Below are 26,928 nucleotides of genomic sequence, written 5' to 3'. Positions count from 1 at the left end.
GGGATATGGACAGCTGGATTAACCCAACCATATTCCTGCAGAACTGGGCAGCTAGCGGACACATGAACAATATCTGCCGCATGTACTCCACACTTAGGACAGTGTGTCTTGTCAGAAGCATGGCTTGCAGCACATTTAGAGATCCTTCCATGGGTGTAATAGAGCATGTAGAAGGTATTCACCTGCTAACTTTTTAGGCTGACAGACTGCACAGCGTGATTGACAATTTCTAAGGCGCCAGTGATGTCTTCAGAGAGACTATCCGAAATTGAACACCCTAAACCACTTAGAGGCCAACAGAAAACAGTCACTGACATTGTAGGAGCTAAAGATTTGATACAGTGCCCTGATCGAAGCCTTGCCAGGTGCCCTGTATAGATAAGACAAGATGTCAAAGTCTTTCAAAATTATCCGGTGCTTACACTCACAAGGAAAGAAATCACGTAGCTGTAAATACTTAAGAAAAACTGGTGGGGAAGGTCAAAAGAAGTCCAGAGGAAAGAAAATTAACAAAACCCATTGTAATCAAACAACTGCCCAGCCATCTGTAGGAAAGTGCCCCTTTTGGCATGGCTACCCCCCCCACACACCTTTTGTGATATCTGATGCTAACTTGACTGAGTGTGTGCTGTGTCCCTGCTAACCAGGCCGCAGCACCTGTGTTATTTCCCTAAACTGTACCATTGCTTCCACAATTGGCACACCCCTGGCACACAGCAAAGTCCCTTGTAAGAGGTACAAGTGGTATCAAGGGCCCTGTGACCAGGGAGGCTCCTATGGGCTGCAGCATATTTTGTGCCACCCTAAGGAACCCTCCTACAGACACATGCACACTGCCATTGCAGATTGTGTGCGGTGGTGGGGAGAAAAAGGTAAAGTCGATAAGGCATTCCTCTCTGGCTGCCATGCCCACAAACCACTGTCTGGGCAGGGTGCACTATACCACAAATGAGGGCATAGCTGCAGGAGCAATATGCCCCTCCAGTGGCTAAGTCCATTCTTAGACCCTGTAAGTGCTGTGTAACCATATAGAGTACATGGGCTGAAGGTTTGTCATTACGAACTCCACAGCTCCATGATGGCTTCACTGAGTACTGGGAAGTTTAGTACCTAACTTCACAGCTCAATAAACCCACACTGATGCCAATGTTGACTTTATTGTAAAATGCACACAGGTGGCATCTTAGAGTTGCCCCCTGAAATTCACCCAACTTTCTAGTGTGCGGCTGACCAGTCTATGCCGGCCTGCCACTACCAGATGAGTTTCTGACCATATGGGGTGAGAGCCTTTGTGCTCTCAGGGGTCAGGGACAAAGCCTAGAGTGCCCAGAGCTGAGGTGAACCCTCCTGGCAGAATCCTCCCTCTTGTTTTGGAGGGCGATAGCAAATAGGGTTAGGTATTTGCCCCCTCCCCAAAGGGAGTGGGCACAAGAAGGATGTAGCCACCCTCAGGGTCAGTAGACATTGGCAACTGCCCTTTCATCCCTGTAACACCCCTAAATCTAGTATTTAGGGGCACCTTTGAACCTTGCACTTCAGATTCCTGGAAACCTGAAAGAAGAAAAAGGACTGAAGAGCCACACCAGCAGTGAAGACTCCAGATGACAACTGACTTGGCCCCAGCTCCCCTGGCCTGTCTGCAGCTTCAAGACTCCTGCTACAAAAAGGCGATGCATCCTGCATGACCAGCGACCTCTATAAACACCCAGAGGACTACCTGCCCACCCAAGGACCAAGATCTCCCTAGAACAGCAGCCTTGTCCACAGAGAAACCTCCAAGAAGGACTCTAGACCCTCCTGGATCCACAAGTCATGCCCACTCTCCACCTGACGTCCATGGCCTGAGTCCAGGTGGTCCAACAGTCCAGAGAAAGTCCCCAGCAATTCCAACCTCAAGTCCACCCTGGGTTGACCCCTCCTGACCAACACGACAACACCTGCAGCCTAAATCTAGAGCCCCCCGCCTGCAACCGGCTCTGGTGAAGATTTCCTGATGCCTAAAGGTACCTCTGCACCCACAGTCCCCTGGCCTTGAAGAACCCAACTGATGATCCAGCAATGTCCAGTGAACTCTCTACTTACCTCTCCAGCCATTGATCTTCTTCAGCCAACTCCCTGGACCAAGCCTGTCACCCCCAGTGTTCCTCCATTGAAAAGCATTGGATGCCCAATGCTGTGTTTGCACCCTGCATCCGGCTGCCCCTGTGCAGCTGAGGGTGTGTGTTTGGGGCTGATCTGTGCTGATCTAAACCCCCCAGGTCTGTGCCCTGAAGATGCAGGTACTTACCTTAAAGCTGTTTCTTTCTAAGTGCCCCAGTCTCCATAGGATTCTATTGGGTACTCAACACCAATTTTGACCTCTGCATCCGGCCAGGCCCCGTGTTGCTGGTGATGCACCCTTGGTGTCTTCCTAAACTTTGCCCTGTCCTTATCCCCTAAAGACTGGGATTTTAAGTCAAGTACTTAACTGCAAACTGTGTTGATACTTTTCCATCCCTAGGACTGCAATGCTTTCTGAAAAAAATTGCACTTTGGCTACTTTTGATATAAAAACTGTTTTAATTGTGAATTACAAACAAAGTGCCTTTGATACTTGAAAGTGATGCATTCTTGAAACTGTACATACCTACAACAAAGTTCATTTTGGTTCTAGAAATGAAGTAACAAAGCATATTTTTTGATAAATAAACACTGGCCTGGAGTTAGTCATTGAGTGTGCGCATCATTTCTTGACTATGGCCCTCCTTACAACATTGGCGGTAAATGCCGCCTACCACCGTGCTGACGGACGCCAACATACTGTGACCGCGACGGTATACCGCTACGGGTATTATGACCCACACAGAGAAATCTGCCACTATACAGACACCCACACAAGTCCGCCAGACCAAAGGTCAGTGATAAACTGGCGGTACCAAAACCCATACCGTTATGCCAATAGGAATACGCCCACAGTATCAGGACCCACGAATCACTGCGGTGGTCTTTCAACCACGGGTAAACCATTGGCGGTACACACCACTGTGCTCATAATACACACACACTTACAAAACTACACCACATTGGACAATTCAAACTACACACACCTGACACACATACACACTCCACACCCACACACCTTCACCACTGTAAAACACACACCCACATTAACCACAACCCTTTCAATGAAAAAAGATAGCTAACAGAGAGACAAGCCTGGAGCACCCACTCAATCTTAGCCACAGAACACCATCACCCATACACCATCCACACACCTCACAGAACACACCACAGCACATCACCCCACACATCCTCACACATACCCCTCACACCACATCCATGGCACCCCAAAGACACCCCAGGTTTTCAGAGGAGGAGCTAAGGGTCATGGTGGAGGAAATCATCTGGGCAGAGCCACAGCTATTCCGATCACAGGTGCAGCAGACGTCCGTTGCAAGGAAGATGGAGCTATGGCGGAGAGTCGTGGACAGGGTCAACGCCATGGGATAGCACCCCAGAACAAGGGATGATATCAGGAAGAGGTGGAACAACCTACAGGGGAAGGTGCGTTTTGTGGTTGCAAGACACCAGGTAGCCGTACAGAGGACTGGCGGTGGACCCCCACAATTGACAACATGAGAGGTGCAAGTCTTGGCACCATCACCCCAGCCCCTTGCACATCCCCTCAACCTCTTAGCACTTAAATAAACACCCTTGGAACAAATACAAGTCTGGAGTCTGTCAATTGATAGAAATATGTATTAGTTCAACAATCTGTAAACATTGCAATTCATATGTACAGTTATATATACATTGGCATGACCTGTAGTCGGCAGCAGTATACACACCAGGAGCCAGAGTGGGGCACAGAGGTCTGAAAATAGAGTCCAAAAGGTACAATAAGTGGCCATAGACATAGGGAAATCATGCTGCCATGTCCAATGTCCAACACAAAACTGCAATGTAAAGTGAACTTACAGTGTCTTACCTGTGTGTCGCTGGAAGTACTGCTGTATGAGAGAACTTCTGTTGTCCACATCTTCAATCTCTGCCTCCTCTTCCTCACTGTCCACAGGCTCCACCGCTGCCACAAGACCATCTCCAGGCTCATCCTCCTGCAGAAAAGGCACCAGGTTGTGCCACATGCAACGATGATCTGGCACACCTTCTTGGGTGAGTAGTACAGGGATCCACCAGTCAGATGGAGGCATCTGAACCTGGCCTTCAGGAGACCGAAGGTTCTTTCAATCATCCTCCTTGTTCGCCCATGTGCCTCCTTGTAACATTCCTCTGCCCTTGTCCTAGCATTCCTCACTGGGGTCAGTAGCCATGAGAGGTTGGGGTAACCAAAGTGACCTGCAAATATTGAGGGATACCTGTTAGCTACACACTCACCCTCAGGGACAACCCCATACCCAGACACCAACATATACTGGGTGGGGACCTTGGGCTCACCTATTAGCCACACCCGGTGCCTCTGGAGTTGAGCCATCACATATGGGATGCTGCTATTCCTCAAGATAAAGGCGCCATGCACAGAGCCAGGATACTTTGCATTCACATGGGAGATGTACCGGTCCGCCAAATACACCATCTGCACAGTCAGAGAGTGATAGCTTTTTCTATTCCTTAACACTTTTTCATTTCTCCGGGGGTGGGGGGACAAATGCTACATGGGTACCATCAATGGCACCAATGAAGTTGGGGATATGTCCCAGGGCATAAAAGTCAGCCTTCACTGTGGCCAAATCCTCCACCTGGGGGAATACAATGTAGCTGTGCATGTATTTCAGCAGGGCAGACAACACTCTGGTCAACACATTGGAGAACATTGGCTGAGGCATCCCTGATGCCATGGCCACTGTTGTTTGGAGGGAACCACTTGCCAGGAAATGGAGCACTGAAAGGACCTGCACTAGAGGGGGGATACCTGTGGGGTGGCGGATAACTGAAATCAGGTCTGGCTCCAATAGGGCACACAGTTCTTGGATTGTGGCCTTATCAAGTCTGTAGGTTAAGATAATGTGTCTGTCCTCCATTGTCGCCAGGTCCACCAGGGTTCTGTACACTGGAGGATTTCTCCATCTCATATTCATCCTCAGCGGTTGAAGTCTAGGGAGGAAAACGGTGAGCAGAGTCATATTCACACATCTATTGAAATAATGATGCATCTCTTCATTTGTAGAACCAGTATGTGAATCTGAGAGTCAGTTGATGTGCCAATGTCTGCTGTGACGCAGTTAGGTGCCCCCTGAAATGGCGGCTGCCTGACCTGTGAGGAAGGACCAGTGGAAATTAGGTAATTCTGCTGCAGTTGTGCACCGCTGCGGTTGGCTGTCGATGACCACCGCGCAACTTAGCATTGGTTGACATTAGGCCCTATAGGTTCCAGGAGCCAATGGCGATGTACGCCGGCGGTGACGGTACGCACCGCCGTGGATGTGACCGCCATTTTCTATCTATTCACTCACTTGCTACCTGGCCTTCAACAGTAGAGGACCTACACTGCAAGTGCTGCTGTGACCTGTGTCTGGAAGTGACAATGGCTTGAGTGTCTGGGGAAAGGGCCCCGGCCTTCTCTTTGGAGGAGTTGGAGAGACTGGTGGATGGGGTCCTACCCCAGTATACTTTACTCTATGGTCCTCCATGCAAACAGGTGAGTACACTGTGAGCTTAATGAGTGGGCCAGGAATTAATGGAGTGCTGTGTGTGTAAGCCACATGTATGGGAGGGCTGAGGTGTCCTGGGCAGAGTGCTGCATGTATGTGGTCAATGTATGTGTGTAAGGGGATGAGAGGGATATGGTGGGCTCTGAGTATGACAGTCTGGAGGGTATGACTAATCCCTTTTCTGCTATATTTTTCCTGCAGGTCAGCACCGATCAGAAAAAGGGTATTTGGTGTGCCATCGCCAAGGAGGTGCGGACCCTGGGGGTCTCTGACAGGCGGAGCACCCACTGCCGCAAACGGTGGGAGGACCTGCACCGCTGGGCAAGGAAGACGGTGGAGGCCCAGCTGGGGCTGGCCTCCCAACGAGGAAGGGGTCCCCGTCATACCTTGTCCCCCTGATGTTCTGCATCCTGGTGGAGGCCTATCCAGAGCTGGATGGGCGCTTGAGGGCATCACAGCAGCCACAAGGGGGTGAATACAAATTTAGAATCATGACTTTGCGCGTGTTAGGGTTTTACCTGGGTGGGTATGTGGACTGTAGGTGCCCCTAGGCCAGGGCGAACATGGCATGGTAGGTCTCTTTTTGGGCAGGCTCTGAAGCACTCCAACCCCAGTGGTGTTAGTGGGCATCTCCTACTGGTCAGGGTCCTGTTTGTTTCAGGTTTGCAGCTGATGGTGTTATGCTATGTACCCCATGGGCTAGTATTGTAACTGGTAGTGCATGGCCTAGTCCATAGAGCTGCTCCATGTGTGTTGTGTACGCCAACTGTAGTGTTGTTGCTGGCATTGACCAAGTGTATCCTCTGTGTCTCCCCCCCCCCTTTTTGTTTTGTCACCCTGTCCTTGTGTGCATTAGCATCATCTGGCGGAGGAGCAGAGGCACCTGTGTCAGAGGGAGCTGCATCCCACATGGGCCTGGAGGCCGAATCCACTAATGGTGAGGGCACCAATGGGACAGAGGGCGAGGGGAGCACCACGACGGAGACAGGAGGGGACACTACAGACAACGACTCCTCCTCTGATGAAAGCTCCTTGGCGGTGGCCGACACCTCTGTGCCCACCCCAACAACAGGTACAGCCGCCACACCCCTACCAGCACTGCCCTCCCAGCAGCCCCTCAGCATGTTTCCCTTGCCTGCTCACCCAGGAGGGTTGGCATCTCCTTTGCCCCACGCACCTCAGGCCCTGCCCCAGTCAGCCCTGCTGCCCTCAGTGAGGAGGCTATTGACCTCCTGAGATCCCTCACTGTTGGGCAGTCAACCATTCTGAATGCCATCCAGGGTGTCGAGAGGCATTTGCAACAAACAAATGCATACCTGGAGGACATTCACTCTGGCGTGGCAGCCCAACAGAGAGCATTTCAGGCTCTGGCCTCCACACTGATGGCTGCCATTGTCCCTCTATCCAGCCTCCCCTCTCCAACTTCCTCTACCCAGTCCCAATCCCCTCAACCCCAGTCTCTCCCAAGCACACCTTCATACCAGCATTCACCCAAATCAACACACAGAAGTGGCTTAGGCAAACACAAGCACCACACTTCATCTCACAGACACACACACAAGCACCATCCCCATGCACACACACCAACACCCATTGCCTCCACTGTGTCCCCCTTCTCCTCCTCGTCCACCTCCCTCCCAGTTGCGTCACCACTCACACCTGCATGCACTACATCCTCATCCACTACCTCCATCACCAGCACGCCCATATCCATGCACACGTCCCCTGTGTCCTCTCCCACTGTGTCTGTGACCCCTCCTCCCAAAGTACACAAACGCAAGCACACACCCACCCAACAGGCATCCACCTCACAACAGCATCCAGCTCATGCACCTGCACCCAAACATAGCAGACTGACACCTCCTACAAGCACACTCTCTTCCTCCACTCCCAAACCTTCACCCTCTTCCCGTCCCAATGTCTCTAAGAAGCTTTTCCTAGCAAACATTGACATCTTCCCTACCCCTCTCCCCCTGTCCTTCACCTCAGGCCAGGGTGGCCAAAACCCAGCCCAGCACCTCATCCACCAAGTCCACGTCCGCTGTGGTGTCTGCAGCTGTCAGAGGCTCAAAGGGGGCACCCGTCAGCCCAGCCAGTGTGCCGCCAAACCCTGCCAAAGCCAAGAACATTCTGCCACCTGGCAAGGTGAAGAAGGGGACAGCATCCAGCAAGGGGAAGGAGCCACAACCACCCAGCAAGGCCACCTTGCCAGACCCAAGGTGACACCACCATCTGCCAAGGGCAGGAAGGGGCACAAAACACCAACCAAGGCACTTCAGCCGTCCGAGCCTGCAGGTGAAGGCCTGGTGGCTAGCAGCAAAGCCGCCAGCACCGCCACCTGCACCGCGGCCAGCACCACTACCTGCACCACTGCAAGCACTGCCGCAAGCACCACTACTGTCAGCAGCAGCAGCCCCAGTGGGCAGCCGTCTGAGGCTGCAGGGGAAGGGCTGGAGCCTCCCCCATCACTGGCAGCACCAGCACCTGCACTGTGGCCAGCACTGCCACCTGCACCGCCGCAAGCACTGTGGCAAGCACCACCACCTGCACCGCTGAAAGTAGCACCACTGCCAGCAGCAGCAGCCAAGTGGGCAGCCGTCCGAGGCTGCAGGAGAAGGGCTGGAGCCTCCCCCCACCACTGGCAGCACCCCCCACCACCGGCACTACCACCACTCTGCAGCCGAAGCCACCAGCGAATGGACTCTAACCCTCTCTCCATGGACTATCATGCATCCTGGTCACTGCAAATCTCGTGGCTCTGACACCCAGGTGAGGGACTGTGACCTGGCACCCCCCCAATTGCTGCATCACTGGGCACAAAGCCCACTCCAGAACCAGTGGAGAAAAGCATCCACTCACCATATCCTTGGCAGGATGAAGCACACTGGGCACAAACCCCCTCCCGAACCAGTGGAGAAAGGCATCCACTCACTATATCCTTGGCAGGATAAAACACACTGGGCACAAAGCCCCCTCCAGAACAAGTGGAGAAAAGCATCCACTCACCCTATCCTTGGCAGGATGAAGCACACTGGGCACAAAGTCCCCTCCAGAACCAGTGGAGAAGGGCATCCACTCACCATATCCTTGGCAGGATGAAACACACTGGGCACAATGCCCCCTCCAGAACCAGTGGAGAAAGGCATCCACTCAATATATCCTTGGCAGGATGAAACACACTGGGCACAAAGCCCCCTCCAGAACCAGTGGAACATGCCACCCACTTGAGAGACTGTGGCTTTGCACTCCCCAGGACCAAGCAATGGGCAAACCACCCACTTGAGAGACTTGAGAGAGTGTGGCTTTGCACTGCCCAGGACCATGCAGTGGTCAAACCACCCACTGGAGAGACTTGAGAGACTGTGGCCTTGCACTCCCCAGGACCAAGCAGTGGGGAAACCACCCACTTGAGAGACTGTGGCCTTGCACTCCCCAGGACCAAGCAGTGGGCATGGAGCCCCCTCCAGGAGCAGTGGCGTGGTACCATCTTCTGGTTGAGGTGCCCCACTTCCCCGTCCCCCTGAGGTGCCTGTGTGTTTTCGACCTGATGCCCCTGCAGTGTTCTCTCCATATTGAGGCAGGAGTTAAGTGTGGGCTTGGCCTATGTGTTATAGGCCAGTGGGCCACGGACTATTTTTGTGTGGACATTGTCCCTCATTTTGTATATATTGTATATATAGTACATACTGTTTATTTATTTATGAATGTATTTCTATAAAATTCTACTATTACACTATTTTGACTCCATTCCTTTTGTCCTTGCGTTATTCCTGAGGTTTACAGGGTGTATATGTAATGTTGTTGCATGTGTTTATATGTATGGTGTTGGGGGTGAGGGTGTGGGTGGGGGTGTTGCGTGTTGTGTGTGTGTGTGTCACTCTCTTTTTCCTCTCCCTCCACTGTGTACTAGGTGCAGTACTCACCATGGTCGTCGTCGCCGGCATTGTTACACCTGGTATATGAAAAGATACACCAGCATGGGTAACACCTGTAGTTCGGGCTCCATGGCATTGTGGTTCTTCCTTGAGTGTCGAGAAGTGAGTGGTTTCCCTTCTGTTTACTGTTTTCATCGTGCTTTCAATGGCATTGGTACTGCCCTGGAAAAGCTGGTGGATGGGCGGGTTGTAAAGGGGTGGGCAGTACATTGTCTTCCACCTGGCTGTTGGTGGTTACCGCCACAGTGTTTGTTGCTACCGCCGGGGCAGTCAGAGTGTTAAAGTCGCTGTCTGTGTTGGCGGTTTCCGCCGTGGTCATGATTCCATTTTTGTTACCACCGGCCTGTTGGCAGTATTACTGCTGCTTTAACACCGACGGCCAGGGTTGTAATGAGGGCCTATATGTGTACAACAAATGCTTTCATTACCCTCTGATAAACCTAACTGCTCGACCACACTATAACAAAAGAGAGCATTGGTATGATCTACTTTAGCCTCTGTAAAGCCTCTGGGGATCCACTGGACTCTCGGCACACTATACCTTACTTTGGTATAGTACATACAGAGCCAGCTTCCTACACCGGCATCAACCCAAAGATTGCCCAGGCCTTGCCCACTGAATGGTGGAAAACAGAGGGAAATTTGGGATTCTCCCAGAGTCGGGTATATGTATGTAAGTTAGGTAAGGAGTACTTGGGACAAATTTCCCACCAGATACAAATGATGTCTTTAATAATTTTAAACTGGACCCGCTTCAAGTAGTTAGGATCTGAAAATCTATGGAAAAATAACCAAACAGATGCTTGTTGATAGCCCAGTAAAGGCCGCTGCAGATCATGATCTGGAAGCAAATTCTTGATGAGGCTTCCAAAGGCTGCCCAAAAGTAGGGCTTAAAGTAAGGTAGTTGAAAGCCACCCCAGCAGTACGGGAGTTTCAAAAAGTGGATAGCTCGCCTGGCCCTCTTATGCCAATAGCACCCTCAAAACTTTTAAAACATGAGTTTGGGACCCAAAGTGGCATTGCTTCGAAAAAGTATAAAAACTTTGATAAAACATTCATTTTTAAGATATCGCAGCAGCCTATTATACTAATTGGGAGTCGATTCCATGAGCGTATCTTAGCTATAACCGATTGCAAAAGAGGTTCATAATTTAACTTAAAAGTCCACTCTGCTGCCAAGCCTAACTCCTAAATAAGTAGCAGTTGACACTGTCTCAGGTATTTGACTCACTGACTGAAAACTAAGTAAGATGTGTGCTTTTGTTGAGTTTAATTTATACCCGGAGAGAGTTCCAAACTTTATGGCTTCACTTGACACTAGGTCAATGGTAGAGAGTGGATGTGAAGTCAAAATTGCTCCATTATCAGAGTAGGATGTGGTTTTAGTCCCAACACCATTACATATCACTGGCTGAATCCGTTGGTTGAGTATAAAGGACCTTAAACAGGGCAAAAGGGGAGAGCGGACACCCTTGATGGGTGCATCTAAAAGTCCTGAATGATGGAGAACCATTCCTGCCATAAACTAGTTTATCCATAGAGTTTCTATAGACAGACTGCACCTATGTAATAAATCTTCCTCCAATACCCAGAGCTCTCATTGCTGCCCACAGGAAGTACCATGTGACCTGGTCACAGGACTTTTTGACATACAACAGGAAAATACCGACCCTTTCACCCAATCGTTCCGCAAAGTCGAATACAGCAATTGCTGACTTTATATGAATGGTAGTATCCATAATGGGCACAAAGCATGCTGTTGCAGTGAGACCAAATATTGGACCAGAGAAGCCAACCAGGAAGATAAAAATTTCACAAAGACCTTAGCATCTGATTGATTAGCGAGTTTGGCCAATAAGAGCCTCTGTCCTCCGGTGGCTTATCTTTATTTAGAAAGACAATATTAATAAGGTTCCACAAGGCAGGAATCTCGCCGCCTCTATTGATATGTTCCACCAGCTAAATAAATTCTGGGAGAAGAATTTCTCTGAATATCTTATTGAATTCTAGTGGCATGGTATCTTCCTCTGCTGCCTTCGCATACGACACATCTCTGATCACAGTCTTGACCATTGACACAGAGATATCTCCCACCAGAGCCGAGGACTGATATTCGTCCCGGTGAGGTAAGCAACTTCCCTGTAGATATTCCGAGAGACCCGATTGATTAATTGGTTGAGGCTGAGTGTAGATATAGTTGTAAAAAGCAATGGCTTGACAGCCAGAGTAATTAATACCGTCATTATCTTTGATACTTTGTGTTACGTTCCTAGATTTTCTCTCAGAAATCTGGTGTGCTAATGTTCAACCAACATTCTCCCTGTGATCATATTGCAACATTTTGTTTTAGTGATAGTTAGTGGCAATTATCTCCCTAAATCCTCACTCTAATATACAACAGCTTTCCACTAACTCGAAATAGATAGCTGGCTTCTCTGGGTTGGTGATTAAATAAGCTTGAGTATGTCGATGCTCTAGCTCCCGTATTTGCTGACGCAGCTTGATTACCACATCTTGCTCCAACTTCCTATTATCAAGAATGAACTGTAAAGTGACCCTCCTAATGAATGCCTTCTTGACGTCCCATACAATATGCGAAGGAGCTGATCCAGAATTCGAAGTTAATAACTCCCTGAGTAGCCCAGATAGATAGGTTCTATAGGCAGGGTTAGGGAGAATATAGCGAAGGAACGTGAATTGACACCGCTCCCTGCCATTACTAATTAATGGAAATTTTAGCAGAACCGGATTGTGATCTGCGGTGATGTTAGGACAAGCCTCTATTTCATCGGATTGAATTAGCCGAGGCCCAATTAAGATCATGTAGATTCTGAAATTGTAGTTATGAGGGGAGGGGAAAAAGTGTACCCTGGCCTAAGAGGATGAAGAGCCCTCCATACATCAATTAGACCATGCAGACGGACAATTTCTAGGATAGATTCCCTTGTGTTAACCATACGAGGCTGAGCAGAAGGATTAGTGGTATCTATCCCTTAATTCATTATGCGCTTAAAATCACCCACTGGTATTAAGCCGCCCACCCAATGTACACTAGTACTAAGTCACCCACCCAATATAACAGCTCTGAGCACAATATTCAAATACCCTTGTTCATCAGTGTTTGGGATTTATACAGTGCAAACAATGTATTTCTTACTGAAGATGATGAGCTGAGCAATTGCCCACCTTCCTTTGGAATCAGAAGCTTATACCTGAGATGCCTAACACAGAGTATGTCAACCCCTTGAATGGATACAGATGAGCTAGTGCTTATGATGATATTGTAATCAAGATGTTTCTGCAACGATCAGTCCTTAAAAGCCTGGTGAGTCTCAGTTAGATACAGCAACTGTGCCTTATATAATGCTATCTCCTCCCTCATTGGTTGTCACTTGAGAGGGAGATTTAGGCCGGCAACATTCCAAAACATTACATTGAGCTTAGGCATTGTAAAAACTTTTTAAAACAGATAGACGCTATCCTGTATTTCAAACAATGCCAAGTGACATGACTAGACACTCACTCAGATAGAGCCTTGTCAACATTCCAACTTATTTTTCCCCGCTTTACCCCACAACCCAGCATACCTTACTCAAGATGAAGACCCTGGACCAAAATCAAAATTACAAAGAAAATCCCACCCCCAAGCACCTCCTGCCCCCTGTATCTGTGAAAAAAACATCCCACTCCTAGGTTGTCATTTGAAAGGACAGCACTTGTGAGATCCCATCCTCTGTGCCCTACGACCAGACCCTCTGGCCACACAGTAGACAAGAAGACATGAGCCTGAAAAAAGTACATAAGCAAAGTAGGAGCTTAAGTCAGGAGTTAGAAGCAATAACAGCTGAGCATTTGACATTTGAATCAAAAAGAGGGATTTGGTCCCAGCCATTGCCTGAGAATCAGAGCTGTTCCTGACTCAGTAGAGCATATCTGTGTCCGACTGTCCTTCCTGGATATCCTGGATAGCTCTTGAAGAAAGACTTGTGTATTAGGGGTGGGTAGTGAACTCCGCTCAGCTTGCAGACTTTGCAGAGTTTTTCCCACTCCATGCTCCACTTAGAGTGCTGAGTTCAGAAAAACGCAGCGTAGCGGAGCAGAGTTTTCTTCCTCGTTCGCATCTTACTCCAGACCCCCTCCCAGTGAGATTTCTCAACTCGGGTGGTCGTCGATGGTCACTACCTCTTGCATTGAGAAACCTTCCGTTTGCGTTGAGGAAGCTGCTGCTGGAGTAGAAAATCTACTCAAATGGCAGAAAAGAAGCAGCGCCCTTTTGCACATAATGCAAATACCCAGCACTAAATAAAAAGCATGAACAGCGCAACCTAGTGCACTCTACTGCTTGCTGAACCCCACATATAGCTGCTGAGTTTTTTGGTCACTGTGCGGTGTTCTGCATAGCAGAATTTCCCGAACTCCAACCAGTCCTATTGTGCACCAACAACTATCAATGGGTCAATCATCTGGCATATCTTCCATCGTTAATTTATAGAAATCTGATTGAACAAAAACGACAGTGAATCAATAACAATTTTTGCTGTAGGGGAAGCTTTCAGGTAGATTGCTTGCCTGAACAAGAAGTTGCCCAAGAATATAAAAACTGGGTGTGGCTGTAGTTAACTAGCTTTGGTCAGATCACAGATTAGTGATGGAAGATATGCACGTTGAATTTGGGAATCCATGTCTGTTGGAAGGTGGATTATTAGTAGATGCTTGTAGGTACTTACAGTTAGCAATAGGGCCACAGTCACACATAAAGTCTAGTGAAGTTCTCAACAAATTAATCCTTGCTTAACCCTTTGTAGCTTGGCTGCGAGCAGGCAGGCTTAATTTAGGAGAAGGTGTGTAAAGCATTTAAAAACACCAATACACTAAATAAGTGAGACACAATATATAGTGCAAATCCCACACCAATTTATGAATGAAAATAGCTAATATTCTTTTCTTTAAAATGACAACAAAGTAACAAAAAATCAATGTAGGGAATCACAGATATGATTTATTAAAGATCAAAAGTAAAACTAGCACTTGGAAGCAAATAGCACTCAAAGGTTTAAAAAACATTGCGCTGGATCAGGACAAAGTCAAGAAGTCCGCCCACCTGCAATGCCAGAAATGTTGCTTGATTCAGAAAAGTGGTCCACAGCACCAGTCAGGGGTTTAGAAGCTCTGATTTGCCTCGTGGGGTCTGGGACTACAACTCCCATAATGCACCTGGTCAATCCAAATAAAATCCAGGTGAAGCCTGTCAGCTGGACTTGTCCTTGTCCTTTGAGACAGGCAAAGTCCTTTTGTTGTGAAGCTTTGTGAGTGCCACAGGTGCAGTCCTTATGAGTGCAGTCCTCTCTTGTTTAGTTCAAGGGTCCAGTGGGAAAGTCCTTTATCTCCAGTTGTTTATTTGAGTATTTGGGGGTCCACAACACCAATCTAAGGTTCTGGAATCCCTGTGTTTCTCCTTGGGAAGTTGTGACTACAATTCCTGCAAAACACCTGTTCGAATTCTTAAAAGCCCTCTGAATGCTGAACAGCTGGGTTTTTCTGGCAGGAGTTGATTCAGGTGACTCTTGGTAGCTTCTTTATACATGTTGATTACAGGGAGTCCACACATGAGTCCTTTAAAAGCCAGGCAAAGTCTTCTTTGGGCCAAACTATGCAGCAGGTGCAGTCCTTAAGATTGCAGTCCTCTCTTCTGCAGTCCACGTATCGAGCAGCACAGTCCTTCTTCTCATTTTTGTAGTTCCAAGGCAGGTATCTGAGTTGCCAGGCAGTTCTCCCACTTTTAATCATGCTTCTAGAAGACAAGCAGGGGGGCATCTCTGTCCAATGAGATACAGGGTACCACCCTCAGGTATGACCACTTCCCCCAAAGTGTAGCATATTTCTGTCCCAGTAAGCACTGGTTTGTAAAAATCAGAAATCGAGAAAATCTCTCCTGGGGGTTAAGAACTGGCTAACCTAACCTACTGGTGTGGCTAACTTTCCTTTACACTCCCCTTCCAGCCCCTCTGCTAATCCGATTACTGTGGCTTCCATCTGGCTGGAGGTGCAGGAAATAGGGGAGGTCTGGTTTCTGTCTCAAATTTCTTCCCCTCTTTTGAAGACCAGTTTGGTCACCCAGCCCCCTTCTCGCTCTAGCATCTTCTGCTGCAGTTCTCCACCCACCAGATGGTTCCTGTGTCTCAGCAGAGGCCACTTGACACATCATTAAGGCAGCTTGGCCAACCCGCCAAAGGCTGATCAATCAGGAGAGGCTGCTACAGGGCTAGTTTTAGGTAACTTTAGCAAAAGGGTACTAAAACTCTTTCCCTGTAAGAGTTATGATAAATCCAACATTGGTAAATTATTTTAAAATAAAGCCTTCCCTGTTAGCCTATGGAGCTCATGCACTACAATGGGGGAAACTAAATTGGCAGTTCTTCCTTCACCAGGGCTTCTAAAACATATTTTATAATGTCCCTGCCTATAGTAACAAGGCACACTGCCCCTGGGGCACCTAGAGGAGACCTTAGGGTGACTTACATGCAAAGATAAGGTAGTTTAAGACCTTGGCAGTACCTTTAATTCCAAAGTCGAATTTACATATAATTGTAATTTAAAAGCAGCCTGCAAAATGACAACAGGAAACACAGCAGTGCACACTTAAGTGCCTTAAGTTTACTGGGCCTCTAAACCTACATGCCTGACCATATACTAGGGACTTATAGGTAGTTTGTCAGTACCAATTGTAATTACATTTAAGTATCATGTAAATTTAATCAGAGAACTGGCTTTGGGTCTGGAAGGGCACCATCAGAGTCCGAAAACTAGCATCTAGTAGTCAAAATGGCGCCAAAAAGTGGGGGACGCTGCAAAGAAAATCCTTGTTTCTCATAATGTCACAATAAGCTAAATCCAGGAAGATTCTCATTAATAACTTTACAATTAATTGCCCGGGTCACCCGCTTCTTTTCCTTCTGGGATGCCAAAGACCCTTACAATATTGAGGCATTTGCAGTTATCCAAATCTTCTATCATAGATTGGACCAAAGATAATTGGCTCTCATGTGTTCTGATTGCTCTCGCTGAGGCTGTTCCAGCTTCCTAAGTCGCTGCGACCTGCTTTTGGAGCTCCAAAACGTTTGTGGAGAGCGCTGTAACCTTTCTGGTCACCTAGGCCAAAGACTACCGCAGCTGCTGATTGTCAGCTCTCACTTGAGCATAGTGTTGTAGTGCTTCTGAGCGCTGGACCTGCACAAGTTGGATGATCGTAGATAGCAGCGGCTCACGCATTGGAGATGTAGCCAGAAGAGCAAGAGTAGAATAGAACAGGAGATCCCCGCCGGTACCCGTTGCTCTCTCCCTGGCAGAACTAGCATAGAGGCAGGGGGGTAGTTAGTATAAAAGGTTTCATTAGAGGCCAGCCCAGACTATAAATCATTTCCCTCTGAGAGAGCTCGATTGAGAATACAGCAAGGTGTGGATGAACTACCACCAAGAGCTCCCACCTTATTGTTCTGGATTGTCAGGTAAAGCTGCCTGAAGGCCTGTGAGAAGGATCATCGAGTCCCTGATGATCTGCTGGGATGTGGTAGCCCTACTTCCTTCTTAGAGGTAAATAATTGCCAAAGGGACTGCACTTAGGGTTACACTTAGCTCAAGAAACATTCTGGTTGCTATGCCCAGAGCTCCTTTGAATATCCTGCCTCTTTTGCCTTTACCATGACCAGGATGAGCCAGCTTTCTTCTGTGCAGGCTCTCAGTGTGAGTGGATGCGGTGTAAGCTCCCCTGTGGCCCCTCCAGGAATGTCAGTTTGACCTGATGCTGTAGCTGATTGACGCTGTCTGAAGTAGATATCTCATAGCTACTGCAGGGAGCTGCCAACTGCCAGTGTAGCATTTCAGGAGAGGCAAGGCAGCTGTTGCTGGTGAGGAGCCCCATCTCCTTAGTCCTCTCCATGTCGAAATTCTCAGTCTGCTGTGTAATATCGGCAGCGGAGGAAAAGGAGGGGTTAGAGAGAGATTCAGTTAGAGTAAGAGGATTACCTTGTTAAGAGGCAGTTAGCAGGACGGCTGAAACAATGTTGCCGGGTATCGGAGTGGACTGTGAAGAAGCCAGTAGAGGACTGGAACCCAGTTCCTCTGCTCCAACCCCAATCATCAATAATTCAGCAACCGGGGAAGCAGAATCGAGGATTGATCCATCCCCATGTGCTCGCAGATGAGACTGGTCGCTGAGTTGGTCTGAAGCAATTTGAGGATTGGTTGACCAACTTTGGAGGAAGAACTCCTTTCTGCAATGGCTCAGGAGCTGATCGCAGTGCACTGGGCTCCAGCCGGAGCCATAGAGTGAGCCCCTCACCCTCCACGGGATGTGCTCATCTTGGAGGTTGCCATAGCACTTGGACAGACAATCGAAGAGAGAGGGATATGTCAGGGAGTGGCAAGGCTATCCAGAAGCCCCCAGGAGAAGAGATGCCTCATCTAATACAGTCATAAAGATTAGGGCCACGATATGCAGGACAAGCAGGTGGAGGTGAGTGAAGCAGGGAACAGAGGAGAGAGCTCTCATGGCGGCACCAGCCCACAATCTTTAATTTACCCCTTCCTCCCACTTTCTGTACTGATTTTAAATACAATGCATCTTTAAGGGAGTGGATACTTTATTTTATTTGTAAACTTATTTTATATATGCAAATGCTAGGGAGCAGAATATCAGCAATAAACCTGAGAAAATTCAAACTTGGACTTCTCTTGTATGAAACAGTGATTAAATAATGTGATGTTATTTATGGTACCTTACATTGTGCCATACTGAGAAGGGAAATGTGAAGGATTATGGTTTCATAGTTACATTTGCATAGCTAATCATAACTTGTGAATTTCATTATTTTTTAGGTTTTGGATCATAATCATATTGTCTCTTTGAGTGATGTTTCTATTGGGTGGTTGCTCTGAAAATAAGTAGAAGGACAACTAGATGCAAAGATAGACAAATGTTGACAACATATTGGTAGCAAGAGAGCAAAAGACTGATTTTTGGATAACAAACAACACATAGATAAGAATGGCAACACAGAGCTATTCACTACTGATATAGTGTGAACAAGGGAGTAGTCAGACAATTAAAACACCCCCACTTTGAATCAAAGCTCTTGTTGTACCAAGTAGGTGAAGCGAAGCATTGCAATTCTCCAGAGAAAAACTTGGTTGTCTCTTCCATCCAAGCACCTATTTATTCATCCTTCCAACCACCCACTAATATCCTCCATTTCCCTTTCACATTCTGTCATCCATTCAGGCTTTCATCAAACATTCAGTCTGTCACCATTCCGTCTGTCTGTCTGCCCATCTGTATCTAAATCTATCCAACCATCTTCAAATTTATCCATAAAACATGTCCATCCATTCTTTCACTCCATCATTTATCCTTTCACTTATCCATCCACTTTTCATCTATCCATTCATACATACATATGTCTTTTCAATCATCCATCCATCCTTTCACTCAGCCATCCACTCTTTTCCTCATCCATCCATCCACCCTTTCACTCTATCCATTCATACCCACTTTCACTCACCCAGACATCTGCCCTTTCACTCAGCTATCCATCCTTTTACTCATCCATCCCCCTTCCCAACCCTTCATTTACACATCCATTCATTTGCCCTTTTACTCATTCATCCATACTTTCACTCACTCATCCCTTTATCTAACCACCCTTCCACTCATCTATCCATTCACCTTTCACTCATCAATCCATCCTTTCGTTCCGCCAACCTATCAACCGCCTTTCACTCATCCATCCATCATTTGAGTCATCTATCCTTACATCCATCCTTTCATTCCTCCATTCATCATTTCCCTCCATCCATCCATTAAGCCTTTCACAGGTTCATCAATTCATCCACCCATTCACTTCATCCATCCATCCATTTATCCTTTCACTCATTCATTCATCCTTTCACTCAGTCATCCATCCATCCTGTCTGTCATCATCCATCCTCCCTTTCATTCATTTATCCTCTCTTTCACTCATCCATCCATTCAACCTTCCACTCATCCACCTATCCATTCATCTATCTTTCCTTTCACTCATTCACCCTTACCTCCTTCCTTTCACTCTTTTATCCATGCATCTATCCATTCACACTTTCCCTCACACATCCATCCTTTCACTCACTCATCCATCTATCCTTTCACCTATCCATTCAACTTTTCACTCATCTGTCAAGCAATTCACCCTTTAACTCTTCCATCCCTCTATCGGTTCACTCAGCCTTCCATCTACCCTCCCTCTCACCCACTCATCCATTCTTTCACTCATCTATCCTTACATCCATCCTTTCTCTCATCCATCCTTTCACTCATCCATTCACCCTTTTAACCAGTCTATCCATTCAGCCTTTCACTCCATCTATCCAGCCATTCAGCCATCTTCTAATCCATCCATCCATTTACCCTTTCACTCATCATCCATCCTTTCACTCACTCATCAATCCAACCTCTCATCATCCATCCTTCCTCCCTTTCACTTACCTATCCGCTATTTCACTCACACATCCATCCATCCTTTCACTCACTCACCCACCCTTTCACAGTAATTATGAGCCTTTGTCTGCTGAGTTTCAGACAGAAGAATTTCATCAAGAAATTACTATTACTATAGCGGAGGGTTGACGATGTTTCTGATAAATGGCAATTATAAAACAACCTTACATAACTATAGCTTGCAATTCTAAAAATCGAGTTTTTCTTTAGGCCTGGGCGGAGTTCTTGGAGTCCTGCTATGCGGAACTCTGCGAAGTGCTGAAAAAGCTCTGCTACACTATGTGGAGTTCCGCATGCGGCGGAGTTTGGGTAAGGTGCGCTGTTTGCACTGATTTTCAGTGCAGGAGTTTCTCCAGTGCTGTAAAATCAGCGCAAACCTCATTACGTGGATAGCCAGAGGACGCAAACTTTTTTTTGCCGCTCGAGGAGATTTTCTACTTGATCAGCAGCCTCCTCAAAGCGAACGGTAGCTTTCTCATCAAAAGCAGTCACGGCCTACCATGACCGCTCCTGTTCAGAAATCTCACTCACGCTTATCAACTTAGTGATTTCTCTCATTCGAGGAAAAACTCTGCTTTGGATTCCGTATCTCATTTAAGCAACATGCGCAGAAAAGAGGTTACTTCTGCAAAAAATTAAATTCGTCACTCTTCCAAACTTTGCTGTCTACTTCTCATTCAAGGAGGGTTGGAACATAGAAAGAACCATTGTTTAATTTATCCCAACTAATCTGCATTCATTGCACATGTTCCTGTAAATAAAATACAAGATTATTTATTACCATCAAAACATTTTGTACTGTGGTCCCTGGTGGCCTCTGTAAGAAGTTCAACAAAAAGGGAACTAATCCGAAAAAATACTCACGGTTGAAGTCGAGCTATAAGCTGCCCCTCAAAGGACATTACTCAGCTGTGTTAACTTACTTTGCTCAAAATAACTTTCTATAACGTTTGTTCCCTGGTTGTGCAACAAGGTAGTTCTTGTTTAATTGAATTACATTTAGAGGAATAACAGAAAAACCAATGGCTTCACTGTAAAAGTGATAAATACACCTAAAGCGGCTCATTCTGTGGTAATATTATTTTGCTATGTTGTCATTCTGGCACACAATAATTTTGTCAGGATGAAAGATTCACCTTGGTAGCAGTTTAAAACTTGTTCACAACAATCCGCAATAGAAAAGAGACCTTTACACGGGGTGTGCCAATGAGCGGCGCAACTTGTGGTGCTTTTGATCCCACAGATTTAGATTTTTTTTTGTTCAAATATGCTAATTATGTAGGAAATCGCTGATTATGATTTGAAGTACGTTCATCCATAATTATAAAAAGAACGCCAGAACCACAGAATTGCAGAATTCTAGTGGGTCTGGCTATAATAAAGCAAACAAAGCCCCATCCACATCAATCGTCAAAAGGGCCCTCTATAATTTAAATCAGTTTACTCTGTCCTGTCTGCCTGCCTGTGGTAAAATGCATTAAATGAAACAAACATGTAAAAAAGAATGCTTCCGTGTGTGCACAGCCCTTGATGCAATAAGAAATAGATTTATCGCCGGACCTACCTTGGCACCTTTAGACTGATAAACAAATTGCTAGCCACATAGGGCCAGATGTATCAAAGGGTTTTACCCATTCTGTGTCTATGGGAAAATGTGTTAATACATATGGCTCATACTGTTTATAACAATTGCATAGTCCCTGACTCATCCTACCAAACAATTTAATTTGTCCATCTGTTAGGGTTATTGGTCGATTATGTCAGAAAGCCAGTAGGCTTCTGCACTTTCTAACAAAATGTCTCATCCAGGATCATTTCAAATTATGGGAGGCAACATATTTTCACAGACTTATTTTGGATCTACTTTTCTTATCTTCATTTTCCTACTATTTAAGTAATTTGGACATGAGCCGTGATTTGTTTTGCTTAGATCCATGGTTCAACTTTTTAACCTGAGTTAGATCCATGTTAGAGCTTTACTTTCCAGCATGATAAAGCATACTGCATAGTCAGGTAGATACTTTAAACATGCTGTGCCAATATGTTTGCCTGCGCAGATAGGATTACCTTCCACTGGGGATCCGCATCCACACTTATTCTTGTATTTTTGTCCCAGGTGACGTGAATTCCATTATTACACTTCATAACAATATATAAACCGACACTATGCATTGTGCAGTTACATCCGTCCTGAATTCCTGAAGTTGTGTTTTCTTCAGTAACAGCGCCATCCTGGAGCACATAAGTCTTGCACTAAAATTGTAAAATCAAAATGTTAAAATTATACTTTGCAGAAAACATATTTGGGTTCAGTTCGCTTTGATTCTAAGGTGTGTTGCATACCTTCAGTACAAGCAGGACTTTTCTTGAGCAGGTCATCCCATCTGCACAACAAGGTACGCTTTCAACCAGTACCCTGAAGGAGCCGTCACCATTGTTGCAGTAATCCTGAGATGAGAATGTTTACACATTGCGAAATGAAAATATCATAAAAATGGTATTGTGACACAGGTTACACTATACATTATGAAACTATAACATACGCATACATTTAATTCAGTTTCGCATGCTTTTCTCAGAGGAGGAGTTCCACAAATATTTCACAATTATTATGTACGTTACATTTACTGACACCTTGACCAGTATCTATGAAAAGATCATTTTCTTTTTGCCCAACATAACTTTTTTGTTGGCACATTGTTTCAATGTTCATATCTACAACAATATTGCATTTTGATGGAGACTATGGCCCTCATTCTGACCTTGGCGGTCTTTTCGCAAGACCGCCGAGTTACCGCCGCGGTAAAGACCGCCGACCGCGGCGTATGCCGCTGCGCGTATTCCGACCGCTGGGAGCGTTCCGCCGGAATACCGCCAGCAGCCACATTGGCGGTCGGCGGGAAAGTGGAGACTGGTCAACCTCCACCGCCACGCCAGCAGAACACCGCCCCCAGAATTACGACCCACATTTCTGTGTGGCGGTCTTCTGTTGGCGGTCTTCTGTTGGCGGTCACGTCCCTATGGCTCCCGTCGCCTCCCGGAGGACCAACGCACAAGGTAAGTTGATCGTCCGTGAGGGGAGGGGGTGGGGGGGTGTTGTGTGATGTGTGCGTGCATGGGGGTGTGCGTGTGAGTGTGTAGAGGGGGTGTGTGAGTGCGTGCATGCGGGCGGGGAGTGTTGCTGTGCCTATGGGCGATGTGTGTAGTTCGACAGGTGCGCATGTCGGCATGTATGTGTGCGGGTATGTGTCCCCGTTGTGTATGTGTGTGTGTAGGGGGTGTGTATATGTGCATGTTGGGGGTGTGTGCATGTCGGGGTGCGTGTATGTGCATGTCGGGGTGGGGGTGGGGAGGGGGTTCGTACCACCTCTGTGGGGTGGCAGGGGGGTGGAGGGTGTGGGGGGAGGATTCGGGGGGGCAGTGGGGGGTGGGGGAGACCCCTATCAGTGCCAGGGAAGGAATTCCCTGGCCCCGATAGTGCCTACCGCCATGGTTCGCATGGCGGTTCCCGAACGCCAGAAACCGCGGCGGTAAGCAGGGTCATGATACCGTTGGCGGTCTTGGGTCGACCGCCGGACCGGAGTGCGCAGACTCCAGCCCGTCGGTCATGACCGCCGTGGCTGTCGGAGTGGGGAAGTGGCGGTCGGTCGCGGCGGTGACCGCCGCGGTCAGAATGCCATTTTTAATACCGCCGGTCTGTTCGCGGTCCGACCGCCGCCTCTCCGCCGACCGCCAAGGTCAGAATGAGGGCCTATGTTTTTTGCATTCGAAAAGTGTCTTAGGCAGGCGTCCCTTCAGTATTAGTATTTTAAACTTTGGTAGTGTGAAAAAATAGGGACCAATAATATAAATGTTTTTCTTTAACTTTTACAAGTACTTTATATAGCGTAGTAGCATTTTTGGAATCTTTAATTTCAACACGGGCTAGTCTGGGTGCTAATCATACACAAATAAACAAACTAAAAACGCCATAAATGAGAGGCGTTCAGGTTTTACGGGTTTGTGGGGCCTAATTCATAGCATTAATTCCTGTTAAGGGACCAAACAACAGAACAGGTCTTTTAAATAGTTTATTCTGACCTGCCTTGGCGCCCCAGGCCCCATCAGGAGACCCCCCACCCCAATGAGAGCCAAGAAGGACAAGAAGAACCTGAAAGCATAAGTAAACCCTTTAAATTCCACTTCAATGTATTGCTAGAGCACTGCTATCTGAAAGACAGTCATAATTTACAAATTTGTATTTTAGCTTGGTTAAAGGGTGCCGGTGGAGTGAAAGGAGCATATAAATATGAGACATCTCTCATTTTTCGAGCGTTAGTGCCAAAGCATTAGTACTAGAAATTTAGAACATATGCTCTCATTGAAAATGTACCAACCAAACATAGCCTTGCACTTTGTTTGCAAATGTGATCACTATAACTTATAACATCAATTACTCATTACTGCGTGAAATGGTACATGTGAATTACAAATCGTAAGCTCAATTTAACTGTTATTTTTACATATCACTGTATGCCATTTATTCTTATGACAGACTGAAATCAATGCCTTATCCCTCGTTTGGAAGTCTAGTACATTCTTCCGCCAGGGGAAATGCTCAGCATCTAGCATCAATGGAGATGCTCCTATCCCTTGGGGTTAGACCCACCAAAAGTGTGTGATCCTAGCTCAAGTGTTCGTAGTCCTCAGGGAGCAGTTCACTAATTCAGAGAGAGATGAGTTCCCTTGTGTGAGGGCCACATTCCCTTCTGACTGACCAATTCATTAACAGGTTAACTAACACATCAAAACGCTAATTTATGACCTCTCTCTACTTTTTGGTAGTACCATGAACCAACATGCATACATTGTATGAGCAACTGTGTGTGTTTTCCAGTACTTCTCCATCCATCACCCTCGAGGATAAACAGTGAAGGCGCACATGTGTGTGAACGTCGGCTGTGTGCTGGTGCATGGCCCACAGAGCCCTGCTAGACAGCGAAGACCTGTTCATGAATAGCTGAAAATGTTTGATTATTACACATCCTACCTCTCTATCAACAGGGCCAATAGGTTATAAAAACTGGCACATTTATATTAAATATTAATTGCATGTAGAATACTTTCTTCTTATAAAAATAGCTATGTAGAAAACAGATAAAAGAAATCAAGAAATACAAATGTTCACATGCCTTAATCTATTGTGTGTTATCACGGAAGAGTGTGGTACTTTTGGGTGCTTTAGGCTAGATCTGTTAGCCAGCATGAATGTAACTACAACCATGCTAATGTGGTACGTCAGCAATGTGTAAACTGACAGAAACACCTCTGTGTGGTGATGGGAAAAGAGGCATGAAGAAAGATATTCTGAATAAATTACACATTTTCAGGAGCCTCCGCCTAAGGTCCTACTGCGTATACTCAACTATGATGAGGACAAGGTAGTTGCCCTAGTCTGTAGAATATTGGAAACTCCATCATAGAATGTTGACAATTACCTTTCTTGAAACTGGGAACAGTAAAAAGAGAATAATTTAGGCATCCTTTAAGCCAGAGAAAGAGAAAGCAGAGCAATGCAGACCTCTGTCATTCAGGTTCAGGGAGTATTTTTGACTCTCCTATAGGTTAATTCACATAAAACTATTCTTCTTAATATGCACTTATCACTGGTGAGCTTTTAAAGGTGTCAAGTTGTAATGGAATGACCAGCAGATTGGACATACTACTTTCTCCAAATAATCGTGATGCAATTAAATTATATTAATATCACCTGCATGTCTCTATGAGATGTAGAGCAACCAAAAGGCCAAGCATTATTGTGTTTGAGTAGTCATAAAGAGTGAATTGATATGAATACTAAAGTAGTGTATATCACTTTAACCTACATAAGTGGTAAAGTAAATCAGAAAGAAGAGTTTGACACGCCAGGCACTAACGTTGAGGGTGTTCACTCATATTCATTATAGAGGTGTTACAAAGCATTGCATGTTGTAGCATTTTTGGGTAACTGATGTTTTTGTTAAAGCTACCAGTCTTAAGGATGATTACAATAGTACCTTCACAGTGACCTTACAATCCATACAATGTAATTTAGTCCTTGTCACCCAATGCTAGTACATGCTCACAATTAGGTTAGCAATGTCCCCCTGAGTGGCTGTGAAGATAATAAACATAAGGACAAAGAAAAATCTGTGCATTCACAACTATTATTCTAATGGATTATATGCTATGTTTATTGAGAAAAGTACTTCTAGAAATAATAAAGGCAAATCTGAAAACAATGCAATCAAATGGATGAAAACAATTATTTATGAAACAGTGCCAGTCAATACACATCCTTGTCATCTGACAGAGGTGAATTATCTAATTCTCTTGGTTAACCATTTTGTGTTAGCCATAGCACATCACAGCAAAGTAATAAAAAACTAAATATACAAATTAAAAAATTGTAGTAAAATATTTTCCAACCTTTGCCAAGCTGAAAAAACACCTATTAGATTACATCATTTTTTTAAAGCTCTGACTTTTTCACCAATCAGTGGCCACAAATCCTTCAATCAAGGAAGGACATTGAAGTTATTTCATAAAATATCTCAGTTACAGGTGGCATCTACTGTGGATGAAGCTCGGTCAAATTGTTATTGCATGAGGGTAACATCACCACAGTGTTTGGTGTTGCCCATTTCCCTTAATTTCTGTTTTTTCATGATTTGCTTTCGATGCACCAGCAATGGTCATCTCGTCACCTCTGAAGCTTGTTTGCCTTTATATGTAGGCGGATACCTTCATATCTGCTCATAGTTTTCACACAGATTACAGCAAATGGATCATACACAT

At 46.3% G+C, this 26,928-nt stretch overlaps 1 protein-coding gene across 50 annotated transcripts in view; it reads right to left on the bottom strand.

Moving 5' to 3' along the window:
- The window catches only part of LOC138288307 (mucin-19), a 1,675,551-nt gene that overhangs the window by 1,171,946 nt on the left and 476,677 nt on the right, over nucleotides 1–26,928 (bottom strand). For all 50 annotated transcript variants that reach the window (XM_069229764.1, XM_069229784.1, XM_069229763.1 and 47 more), the window contains 2 exons: nucleotides 22,456–22,560; nucleotides 22,180–22,365 (listed from right to left, as the gene is read on the bottom strand). In XM_069229764.1, coding sequence (XP_069085865.1) covers nucleotides 22,180–22,365; nucleotides 22,456–22,560 — 291 coding nt within the window. The remainder of the gene's footprint in view (nucleotides 1–22,179; nucleotides 22,366–22,455; nucleotides 22,561–26,928) is intronic.

Source organism: Pleurodeles waltl, chromosome 4_1 (assembly GCF_031143425.1).
Source record: "Pleurodeles waltl isolate 20211129_DDA chromosome 4_1, aPleWal1.hap1.20221129, whole genome shotgun sequence".
Classification (NCBI taxonomy): Eukaryota; Metazoa; Chordata; class Amphibia; order Caudata; family Salamandridae; genus Pleurodeles; species Pleurodeles waltl.
Note: the sequence above shows the minus strand (reverse complement) of the source record. Positions and strands in the feature narration are given on the sequence as shown.